The sequence below is a fragment of the Dermochelys coriacea genome, chromosome 3 (genome assembly GCF_009764565.3).
Source record: "Dermochelys coriacea isolate rDerCor1 chromosome 3, rDerCor1.pri.v4, whole genome shotgun sequence".
In the NCBI taxonomy this organism is placed as follows: Eukaryota; Metazoa; Chordata; order Testudines; family Dermochelyidae; genus Dermochelys; species Dermochelys coriacea.
In genome coordinates, this window is record NC_050070.1 from 16,440,052 (window position 1) to 16,452,398 (window position 12,347).

The 12,347-nt window shown below is 46.4% G+C and overlaps 1 protein-coding gene across 2 annotated transcripts in view; it reads right to left on the reverse strand.

The window, feature by feature from the left end:
- PTCHD4 (patched domain containing 4) overlaps nt 1-2,938 on the reverse strand; it is a 120,406-nt gene extending 117,468 nt beyond the window's left edge. Inside the window, exon 1 of one of the 2 annotated variants that reach the window (XM_038396727.2) lies at nt 2,513-2,938. In XM_038396727.2, the coding sequence (XP_038252655.1) occupies nt 2,513-2,938 (426 nt within the window). Of the gene's footprint in view, nt 1-2,338 lie in introns of both variants that reach the window. The other variant, XM_038396726.2, reaches the window with a different exon arrangement.
- Between the last annotated feature and the right edge of the window lie 9,409 nt (nt 2,939-12,347).

The window sequence follows — 12,347 nt, forward strand, 5'->3', positions numbered from 1 at the left end:
TCCCAGCCCTTCCTCCGGGGAGTCTGAGGAAGCAAAGGCACTGCTGGTCCCAAATCAGCCTTGCTTAGATTGTGACTCTGGGGCAGCAGTGGCTACTCAGTCAATACTCCCCCAATGCAAGCCAGTGAGTAGGGAGGGTGTAAAGAAGGCAGAGGGAGTAGCAACTGGCTTTTCTCCCATCTTACAAGCAGGCCAAAGTAACTGGGCACACAGTCGAAGAGTAAAGTTGCTCCATGAAAGGGGGTAAAGTGCCTACTATAGCACAAGATGGCAGAGGAGGAATTATGGCTCTGAGTCCACTACCTCCCTAGTTTGCTCCTGGGATGGCACAGCGATGCACCACCCATCACTCAGGCCAGGCTGGGAGGTTACAACCCAGCCCTTGATAGAAAGAGAACCAGCACTGACAAACTGCACTTCTGAGGGACCATGAACTTTGCTCACGAAGGATTGTTTAAAGCTGTTTCAGAAACACTGGAAACGCTCTTCTTCCACAGAAGTTAGCCCAAGTGGATTTTTTCAGAGTTTCCCTAATACAAATAACAAGCAATTACAATAATTAATTCACTTGATTCTAATACAATCAGTCAGGGATTCTCATTTCCCACAGCCAAGTACTGACGAGTGAATAGAAAGCTCCTGCCCCCTGCCCTGTCCAAGTTTAAAGCTAGAGACTAAGGAGCATAAATTCCTTCACCTGAGAAATGCTGAGCACCTGGCAACTTCCTTGGGAGTTAGAGATGCTTGGCAGGTACGAAGCGTCTCTCAGGGTCAGGCCTTTCGGCTCTGTGAAAGTCCTTACCAGTGTTTAGAATTCATTCGTTACATGTATTTGGTTCAGTCACTAGCAGATGGCAATTTTTATTTTTTTCCTTATTTATTTTTAGAGCAGGAACTCTGGACACCTTCTGGGAAAGAGAGACAGCAGATCACCCTGAACTCCTTTGCCAAGCTCAGTTAGATGTCCCTAGGGTTCTCTCAGAGCAGTGCTTACACAAATAAGGACATTTTTTCATCTTCACACAACCCTAATTCAACTCCAGCCACGACCTCTCTCCTGTTAAGAAACTTTTTTTGACACAGGAGACAGTGTTGAACCAAATTCTTAGATAGTTTTTACTGAAACAAACACCCAATAAGGCAAATCTCCATCTCTCTTTCAGATTGTAAACTCTTTAAGGCAAGGACTGGTCTTACCTTGGTGTCTTGTATAGTTATCAATAAATAAGAAATAAAAAGTAAGGGCAGAGTAATAACTTCAGGGTCTGGCCAGTAGTTACAAAAATCTCTACCATCCTCCACACCCCAGGATGCATGTCTTCCAACGAAAGGCAGAAACAAAAATCCACTAGAAGCCTCAACGTCTTTGAAGAAAGACCGTAAGACATTTTTTTCCCTTTGTGGGATTACACCTGACCCATGAGTAACTATGCGCTAGGTAATTCTGTGACACTTGACTAGGTAACTCCTGCAGATAATGCAATGCCTCCTGGAGGAGTCACATTGGCAGAAATCCCTGAAACTTCTCTCACCAGCCTCCTGAAGACCTTACGTCTTATTTGCTCTGAGCAGACAAGTTCTACTAATCGACAAGCAGCCTAGAAAACACACCAGAGGTGAAAACACTATGTGGGGGGAGATAGCATTAAAATGGGCAGGTGTTTTGGGCGGAATGTATATTACTTCCATTGGCGAGACTGAAACTTAGGTTAGCCTTTTGCCTTGTTTTGCCTTTGCTGGAAACCTCTTGTTGATGGGATCCGTCCAATACTCCAGCCCAGCAGTCAGTGGCAGTGCTAATTATTTTCACACTGGGAGAAAATGTCCACCCCCTCCTATGCATGCAGGTAAAGAAGAAAAAGAAAAGCCAGGACACCTGGAATCAAAACAGTACAAATCCTCTGCTGTTCCTACCACACCTACAGAGTCAGTGAGAGACAAGAGCTTACAATGTATTTGAGGAAACCCTTCTCTGGCCATGTTAAAGGTGGATGATTCCGGCATGCCAGCTGGGGACTGTAGATAGGGAATCAAGATACATTTGCACCCCAACTCTCAATGATCAATCCCCACAAACTGTGATAGATTCCCCCATCCCCACACACACCCCATCCTCTGCTCTGATGGATTAACCCTTAAAGATACTAGGGCAGGGTCTCACGCTGGTTCCTTCATTGAATGCTTCTCATCATTTGTTCCCCTCAACCCACAGCCTCCCCGCCCCTAAAAGGAAATGCATCCGTTTTAATGCTTCGTATTATGGTTCCCTGGTTGCTGTTTAGGACAAGAAATGAAGTGCTGCCTCTTTAATTGGCAAAAGCATGCAGTAAGAGCATACCTTTAATTTAGTGTTGGGATAGCTCACTTGCACCCTGGCTGTTGTCTTATTGGAGAGGGCAGCCTGCCTCAGATCCTCTAGCACTGAAATAATATCATCCAGCACGCATTTCTTATCCTGATTGCTCAACACACACAGATGGGGAAAAGTATAATTATAGCCTTTGTAGTTCACCTTCATTTCCAGCACGGCTCGGTGGATCTGCAGGATCACATCAGCCTGATGCAAAATATTGCCTCCTGGTTTGGAGAGGAGGATCACCCTGCCATACCTCCCCGGGGTGTGCAAGTCCGAATAGAGCTGGCTTTTGGACTGCTCCAGGGGGAAAAGGCTACTGGCTAAGCTCCGCTCGATCTTGGCCAGGCTGTGGCTGGGGGCTACCAGCCTCTCCAGGTCCCTTTCCGCCTGGAAGCGGTTGAGCAGGCTGAAGCCGAAGATGATGGTCAGGACTGCGGGCAGGGTGAGGAAAAACACCGGGTGCCTGCTCACGAACAAGCCCAGCTTGTAGCAAAACGACTGAAGCCCTCTGTGGATCACCTGCCGCAGCATCCTCCACCACATCCAGCTTGCAGAGGCTCCCGGGCGTCTTCGAAAGCACATGTGACATGTGTGGCTCCTTGCCCCCCCCCCTTCCCGCCCGTTTCCCCTTTCCTCCCCCCCTCCCTCCCCCCCCCCCACTCCCACTACTCCTTTGCACGACTGCAGCAAGGCAGCCCCAGATCGATCCGTGGGGGGCGCGCGTGTGTGGGCGGGTGGAGGGGCGCTGGGGACAGGGTGGCGCCCGGGTTATTTTCCCCCCGCTCGCTCCCCCAGCTAAGCAGCGTCGCCCCCCTTCTCGCCACGGAGGCTCGGGCAGGGTGCTGGGATCGGCCCTGGCTCTGCAGCACCGGAGCGCTCCCGCTCCCCTCCACCCCTGTGTGCAGCCGCCCAAGGGAGAGCCGCGCTAAGCGTGTGCCCCGGCGGCGGAACGGGAGAAAGGGGGGAGGGCTGGAAATGGCTGCGGGGGGGGGGGGTCTATTTTTAGTGCGTTTATCCAGCAGGGTCACACGGGGCAGGGGGCTGGTGTGTGGGTGAGAGAGAGAGAGAGCGAGCGCGGGAGGGATCCCAGGGAAATGAAGGCTCCTCGGGCATTAAAAGAATCACAATATGAGGGTTGGAAGGGACCTCAGGAGGGCATCTAGTCCAACCCCCTGCTCAAAGCAGGACCAATCCCCAATTTTTGCCCCAGATCCCCTAAATGGCCCCCTCAAGGATTGAACTCACAACCCTGGGTTTAGCAAGCCAATGCTCAAACCACTGAGCTATCCCTGCAGAGGGAGTGGGAGGAAACCTGGGGGGACCCCCCCTCCCAGGGCGGGGTGCCCGGGATCCCCCATTCACCGCTAGGGCGTTGCGCTCCGCTGGCAAGAGGCGGCTGCGGCCGCCTCGGAACCGTCTCCCGGGCCCCGCCAGGCTGGGGCACGCTCCGCTTCGCGCCCCGCGGCTTGCGGGGGATGCGGTGCCGGGGAGCCGCAGCTGCGGGCTGGCTGCCGGCACTTCTGCTTGGGACAGCGGTGCCTCTCTGGGGGGCACGGGGAGCGGAGAGGGCGAGGTCCAAGGGGCTCCGGGTTCCTACTTTGGGGAGTGATGGTGGGTACCTGCCCATTGTGCCTGGTGAAACCCGCTCCCACCGCTGCTCTGTCCCGCAGCGCCCTGCGTTAGGACCCTGACGCTCAGTTGCTTTGTTTCCACTAAAAAGAAAAGGAGGACTTGTGGCACCTTAGAGACTAACACATGTATTAGAGCATAAGCTTTCCTGAGCTACAGCTCACTTCATCGGATGCAAAGCGAGCTGTAGCTCACGAAAGCTTATGCTCTAATAAATTTGTTAGTCTCTAAGGTGCCACAAGTCCTCCTTTTCTTTTTGCGAATACAGACTAACACGGCTGCTACTCTGAAACCTTTGTTTCCACTGTGTGCGTGGGGGGGGGTGGTTAAATAGAGTATCCCCCCCCCCCATTTGCACTAATATAAATGTAGCATCCCAAGCAGGGGCTGCCCCACAGATCAGCTGAGGAAAGCCAGAAGCGGGGGAAGAGGGGGAACAGATCCCGGCTGCAATCACCTGAACCAGAGAGCACGAGTGCAGTGTTTGTCAAGCTTTGCGATACCAGGCACTGGCTCGCAGCCTTCCTAAACTCTGCCAGGGACCAGCGCAGGTCCATCGACCGGTTGCTGAGAAACCCTGGACTAGAAGATCCATACACCTAACAAAGGAATTTCCTAAAACTAGACAGTAATTACCAGCCCCTTCAAGAATAACAACCCAACCGAGACTATAGTAGGGACAATACCTCAGAAAAAAAACCTCTCCAAAATATAGCCACAGACAAGACATTGCATAAGAGCAGAGGAATCGTTTATGCTATTTCTGAGGCCAAGAGAAAGGTGCCTAATATCCAGGTGGTTGTTTGCAGGGCAAGAGTTCTCTGGCTCATCATCTGAGTGGAAATTTCTAAGCAGGAGGAATTGTTTTTAGGATGCTTTAGCCAGGGATGCTTGGGACAGCAGGTTCAGTGTTAGTGGTGATAACACCCGGCAGAAGAGAGGAAGGGTTTCCCCGCTAGTATAATCTAAACCACAGGTTTATTGATCTCTAATTTAAGTCTTAAGGGGAAAAACAAAACCAAACCCAGAATAGCTGTTTAATGGATTAGCACCTTAAAAATTCCAATAGACTGTATAGCCAGTTTTGTCAACAAAAACTGATTGATCCTGGTAGGGTATTGGTAACATTGTGAAAAGCTTAGGACATTGTAAGTTGGTTTCCTAACAAGCTACTGTTGCAACACAAGGAGATCAAGAGAGAAAAAAAAAAACAGGTTTCAGAGTAGCAGCCATGTTAGTCTGTATTTGCAAAAAGAAAAGGAGTACTTGTGGCACCTTAGAGACTAACAAATTTATTTGAGCATAAGCTTTCCTGAGCTACAGCTCACTTCATCAGATGCATTCAGTGGAAAATACAGTGGGGAGATTTATATACACACACAGAGAACATGAAACAATGGGTTTATCATACACACTGTAAGGAGAGCTGTAGCTCACGAAAGCTTATGCTCTAATAAATTTGTTAGTCTCTAAGGTGCCACAAGTACTCCTTTTCTTTTTGCGAATACAGACTAACACGGCTGCTACTATGAAACCTGTAAGGAGAGTGATCACTTAAGATGAGCCATCACCAGCAGCGGGGGGGGGGGGGCGCGGAGGGAGGAAAACCTTTCATGGTGACAAGCAAGGTAGGCTATTTCCAGCAGTTAACAAGGAACATCTGAGGAACAGTGGGGGGTGGGGTGGGGGGAGAAATAAAATGGGGAAATAGTTTTACTTTGTAATGACTCATCCATTCCCAGTCTCTATTCAAGCATAAGTTAATTGTATCCAGTTTGCAAATTAATTCCAATTCCTCAGTCTCTCGTTGGAGTCTGTTTTTGAAGTTTTTTTGTTCAAGGATAGCCACCCTCAGGTCTGTAATCGAGTGACCAGAGAGATTGAAGTGTTCTCCAATTGGTTTTTGAATGTTATAATTCTTGACATCTGATCTGTGTCCATTTATTCTTTTATGTAGAGACTGTCCAGTTTGACCAATGTACATGGCAGAGGGGCATTGCTGGCACATGATGGCATATATCACATTGGTAGATGTGCAGGTGAACGAGCCTCTGATAGTGTGGCTGATGTGATTAGGCCCTATGATGGTGTCCCCTGAATAGATATGTGGGCAGAGTTGGCAACGGGCTTTGTTGCAAGGATAGGTTCCTAGGTTAGTGGTTCTGTTGTGTGGTGTGTGGTTGCTGGTGAGTATTTGCTTCAGGTTGGGGGGCTGTCTGTAAGCAAGGACTGGCCTGTCTCCCAAGATCTGTGAGAGTGATGGGTCATCCTTCAGGATGGGTTGTAGATCCTTGATGATGCGTTGGAGAGGTTTCAGTTGGGGGCTGAAGGTGATGGCTAGTGCCGTTCTGTTATTTTCTTTGTTGGGCCTGTCCTGTAGTAGGTGACTTCTGGGTATTCTTCTGGCTCTGTCAATCTGTTTCTTCACTTCAGCAGGTGGGTTTTGTAGTTGTAGGAATGCATGATAGAGATCTTGTAGGTGTTTGTCTCTGTCTGAGGGGTTGGAGAAAATGTAGTTATATCGTAGAGCTTGGCTGTAGACAATGGATCATGTGGTATGATCTGGATGAAAACTAGAGGCATGTAGGTAGGAATAGCGGTCAGTAGGTTTCCGATATAGGGTGGTGTTTATGTGACCATCGCTTATTAGCACCGTAGTGTCCAGGAAGTGGATCTCTTGTGTGGACTGGTCCAGGCTGAGGTTGATGATGGGATGGAAATTGTTGAAATCATGGTGGAATTCCTCAAGGGCTTCTTTTCCATGGGTCCAGATGATGAAGATGTCATCAATGTAGCGCAAGTAGAGTAGGGGCATTAGGAGATGAGAGCTGAGGAAGCGTTGTTCTAAGTCAGCCATAAAAATGTTGGCATACTGTGGGGCCATGCGGGTACCCATCGCAGTGCCGCTGATTTGAAAGTATACATTGTCCCCAAATGTGAAATAGTTATGGGTGAGGACAAAGTCACAAAGTTCAGCCACCAGGTTAGCCGTGACATTATCGGGGACACTGTTCCTGACAGCTTGTAGTCCATCTTTGTGTGGAATGTTGGTGTAGAGGGCTTCTACATCCACAGTGGCTAGGATGGTGTTTTTAGGAAGATCACCAATGGATTGTAGTTTCCTCAGGAAGTCAGTGGTGTCTCAAGATAGCTGGGAGTGCTGGTAACATAGGGCCTGAGGAGGGAGTCTACATAGCCAGACAATCCTGCTGTCAGGGTGCCAATGCCTGAGATGATGGGGCGTCCAGGATTTCCAGGTTTATGGATCTTGGGTAGCAGATAGAATACCCCAGGTCGGGGCTCCAGGGGTGTGTCTGTGCGGATTTGTTCTTGTGCTTTTTCAGGGAGTTTCTTGAGCAAATGCTCTAGTTTCTTTTGGTAACTCTCAGTGGGATCAGAGGGTAATGGCTTGTAGAAAGTGGTGTTGGAGAGCTGCCTAGTAGCCTCTTGTTCATACTCCGACCTATTCATGATGACGACAGCACCTCCTTTGTCAGCCTTTTTGATTCTGATGTCAGAGTTGTTTCTGAGGCTGTGGATGGCATTGTGTTCTGCACCGCTGAGGTTATGGGGCAAGTGATGCTGCTTTTCCACAATTTCAGCTCGTGCACATCGGCGGAAGCACTCTATGTAGAAGTCCAGTCTGTTGTTTCGACCTTCAGGAGGAGTCCACCCAGAATCCTTCTTTTTGTAGTGTTGGTAGGAAGGTCTCTGTGGGTTAATGTATTGGTCAGAGGTGTGTTGGAAATATTCCTTGAGTCGGAGACGTCGAAAATAGGATTCTAGGTCACCACAGAACTGTATCATGTTCGTGGGGGTGGAGGGGCAAAAGGAGAGGCCCCGAGATAGGACAGATTCTTCTGCTGGGTTAAGAGTATAGTTGGATAGATTAACAATATTGCTGGGTGGGTTACGGGAACCACTGTTGTGGCCCCTTGTGGCATGTAGTAGTTTAGATAGCTTAGTGTCCTTTTTCTTTTGTAGAGAAGCAAAGTGTGTGTTGTAAATGGCTTGTCTAGTTTTTGTAAAGTCCAGCCATGAGGAAGTTTGTGTGGAAGTTTGGTTCTTTATGAGAGTATCCAGTTTTGAGAGCTCATTCTTAATCTTTCCCTGTTTGCTGTAGAGGATGTTGATCAGATGGTTCCGCAGTTTCTTTGAGAGTGTGTGGCACAAGCTGTCAGCATAGTCTGTGTGGTATGTAGATTGTAATGGATTTTTTACCTTCAGTCCTTTTGGTATGATGTCCATCTGGTTTGCATTTGGAGAGGAAGATGATGTCTGTCTGTATCTATGCGAGTTTTTTCATGAAGTTGACAGATTTCCACTCTATACAGCTAAATTCAGTGCCTTGCATAATGACAGGTTTCAGAGTAGCAGCCGTGTTAGTCTGTATTTGCAAAAAGAAAAGGAGTACTTGTGGCACCTTAGAGACTAACAAATTTATTTGAGCATAAGCTTTCTTTAGCTACAGCTCACTTCATCGGATGCATTCGGTGGAAAATACAATGGGGAGATTTATATACACACACCGAGAACATGAAACAATGGGTTTTATCATACACACTGTAAGGAGAGTGATCACTTAAGATGAGCCATCACCAGCAGCGGGGGGGGGGGGGGGAGGAAAACCTTTCATGGTGACAAGCAAGGTAGGCTATTTCCAGCAGTTAACAAGAACATCTGAAAAAAGAAAAGGAGTACTTGTGGCACCTTAGAGACTAACAAATTTATTAGAGCATAAGCTTTCGTGAGCTACAGCTCACTTCATCGGATGCATTTGGTGGAAAAAACAGAGGAGAGATTTATATACACACACACCGAGAACATGAAACAATGGGTTTATCATACACACTGTAAGGAGAGTGCTCACTTAAGATAAGCCATCACCAGCAGCAGGGGGGGGAAAGGAGGAAAACCTTTCATGGTGACAAGCAAGGTAGGCTAATTCCAGCAGTTAACAAGAATATCAGAGGAACAGTGGGGGGTGGGGTGGGAGGGAGAAATACCATGGGGAAATAGTTTTACTTTGTGTAATGACTCATCCATTCCCAGTCTCTATTCAAGCCTAAATTAATTGTATCCAGTTTGCAAATTAATTCCAATTCCTCAGTCTCTCCTTGGAGTCTGTTTTTGAAATTTTTTTGTTGAAGAATAGCCACCCTCAGGTCTGTAATCGAGTGACCAGAGAGATTGAAGTGTTCTCCAATTGGTTTTTGAATGTTATAATTCTTGACGTCTGATTTGTGTCCATTTGGTGATGGCTCATCTTCAGTGATCACTCTCCTTACAGTGTGTATGATAAAACCCATTGTTTCATGTTCTCTGTGTGTTTATCAATCTCCCCTCTGTATTTTCCACCAAATGCATCCGATGAAGTGAGCTGTAGCTCACGAAAGCTTATGCTCAAATAAATTTGTTAGTCTCTAAGGTGCCACAAGTACTCCTTTTCTTTAAAAAAAAAAAAAAGAGAAAGCTTGATCCCATTGGTTAAGAGATTTGATTCACACCAAGAATTACTAACAGGGGCTAGACAGAGCTTCCTCATTCATCCAAATAATATACCACAGACCTTGCAGAGAAGAGGTGTCACTGAATTATCCCTAAGCACTCGGGAGACTTGCAGTGATGGATCTTGCATGGCATTACAACAGCCAATCACTTTGTGAGCCATATCCCCACAGGTGTCTGCACAGTGACCCTTTTGTTTGGCCTCAGATAGGAGGGTTCAGTTTTTCCCCTATTTGATTCCTCTTTTTGATTTTTGTGACAGCTATTCATTGCCTTCTGAGGAGTTTTCTCCAGGCCCCAGTTTATCCTGGCAGGGATATACAGTGCTTGCCCACAGCCTAGCTTCTGCTTGACCAATTTTTTTACCTAGGCAGGCTAAACTGGCAGTTTTGAAATCTCACAAGCACAGAGTGGAGGGGCAGAAGGTAGTGGTGTGCTGTGGCTGATCCACACCCTGATTGGGGCCTGGCTGCAGATTGACTATTCCCTTTCATAAACTGACAATCTGGATGTGTTTCAGCTGAGCTGATACATTGTTACTGTTTTGGGTGAACTTGATGATGGTGACGCCTTAGTGATATATGTGCATAACAGTTAATATTTTTATAACATGTCTATGTTTTATGTGTAATTTCACAGTGTGTAAAGGTGTTTTTCCCATCACTAAATTCTCTCTCTCTCTCTCTCTTTCTCATACACACACACACACACACACACACACACACTTACTTTCCAATCTGATTGGACACACAAAAGGGGGTTTGTCAGAATCTTTGCAATTGTTCTTTGTTATAGTTATTGCTTTTACTTCTATATCTGACAACACAGATCACAGACATGAGGTTATTGTGGTTTTGAAGGAGCCAGACATCTGACTTTCACATTAGGGAAGAAAAGGCAGGAATACAAACCCAAATTTGTGCAGCTAGGTGCCTAAGTTAGCTTCCTCAATCTACATTTAGGTGCTGCATTACATTTAGGTACCTAAAGATAAATGGCCTGATTTTCAAAAGCACTGATCAATGGGTGCTACAGGTGTTCAGTGTCTTTAAAAAAAATAATCAGGCTCTTTTTAGATCAGTGTCTAAATATGGATTTAGAAGCCTATATTCAGGCGGCTGCATTTGTAAATACTGGGCATAGTCCTTACCGGGAAGGGTACTAACATGGGTACTCAAACAACAGCAACAAAATCATGATACCAGATTCTCTGCGCTGGGAATTAGCCTCAATTTCAGCTATCGGCATAGCTGTACCATTGCAAATCGAGTGCTGGAAAGGAAAGGAAGTTTGATCCTTTCTTGGTTCCAGGCAGGGTTAAACTCCTCCAGTGCAAAGTGTGGCTTTCCTTGTTCCCTGTACCAATAACTGAAATCAGGTCTAATACCCACTTGGGACAAGGTCTAAATGTAAAGGTCCTAGTATGAGCTTCTGAATTTACACATGAGCTGATCTCCTACATGTCATAATCTATCTCCATGTTATTACAGAGGTGAGTACATAATGACATGGGGGCCTTGAGCACTGGCTGCACCGTGGTCCCTCCTATTCTCTGCCCGTAGCACAGAATAGTCTAGTCTCCTGTGGGCTGTAATACTTCGGTCATCTCATTTCGGTTGTTGGATTTAGTGTGTGGGTGTTGGTGGCCTGCAGTATACAAGAGGTCAGACTAGATGATCTAGTGGGTCCTTCTGACCTTAAACTCTATGACATAGAGGAGAGGTTCACATCAGAGTACGTTTTACTCTATAATATTTCCTTCAATGAGGGAAAGGTGAACACACACACGTATCCCATTCACTATGCACAGGTTGTAGCTCTGATAAATGTTGTATTTCACAGTACCTGGCATGTGGCGGTGTGCCATTGGAAGCGGTCAGCCATGTATGAACGAGGCATAAAAGTGCCTTTTATTCTGAGGCGTTCAGGGTAAAAAAAAAAAACCCCAAGATTGTACACAGAGGGACTTTTTAAGCCTGACAGTTCTTTGCCTTGCATCTCATTTGGTCATTTACAGCATTATAAAGTCTGCAAAAAAGGTGTAAATGCCTTCCCCCCACAAAATCAGGTAATGTTTTACACTGAATTTGCACATGTGTAAGTTACTCCACAACATGTAAGGTAATTAACAGCAGGGCTCCTTTGAATCTTGCTGTAACCCATGGCATGTGGTTCCCTGATGTGATTCACCAGTGACACATTGCAATGAATATTGCCTGTACTGGGCCAGTGCTATTCAACGTACTCAAATGATCTAGAAAGGGTAAGCAGTGAGGTGGCAAAGTTTGCAGACGATAAAAAGTGACTCAAGATAGTTAAGTCCAAAGCAGACTGTGAAGAGTTAAAAAGGGATCTCACAAAACTGGGTGACTGGGCAACAAAATGGCAGATGAAATTCAATGTTGATAAATGCAAAGTAAGGCACATTGGAAAACATAATCCCAACTATACATATGAAATGATGGGGTGTAAATTAGCTGTTACCACTCAAGGAAGTGGAGTCATTATGGATAGTTCTCTGAAAACATCTGCTCAATGTGCAGTGGCAGTCAAAAAAGTAACAGAATGTTAGGAATCATTTGCAAAGGAAAAGATAATAAGACAGGAACTATCACAATGTCTCTATAGGTTTCAGAGTAGCAGCCGTGTTAGTCTGTATTCGCAAAAAGAAAAGGAGTACTTGTGGCACCTTAGAGACTAACAAATTTATTAGAGCATAAGCTTTCGTGAGCTACAGCTCACTTCATCGGATGCATTTGGTGGATTAAAAAGAAAAGGAGTACTTGTGGCACCTTAGAGACTAACAAATTTATTAGAGCATAAGCTTTCGTGAGCTACAGCTCACTTCATCGGA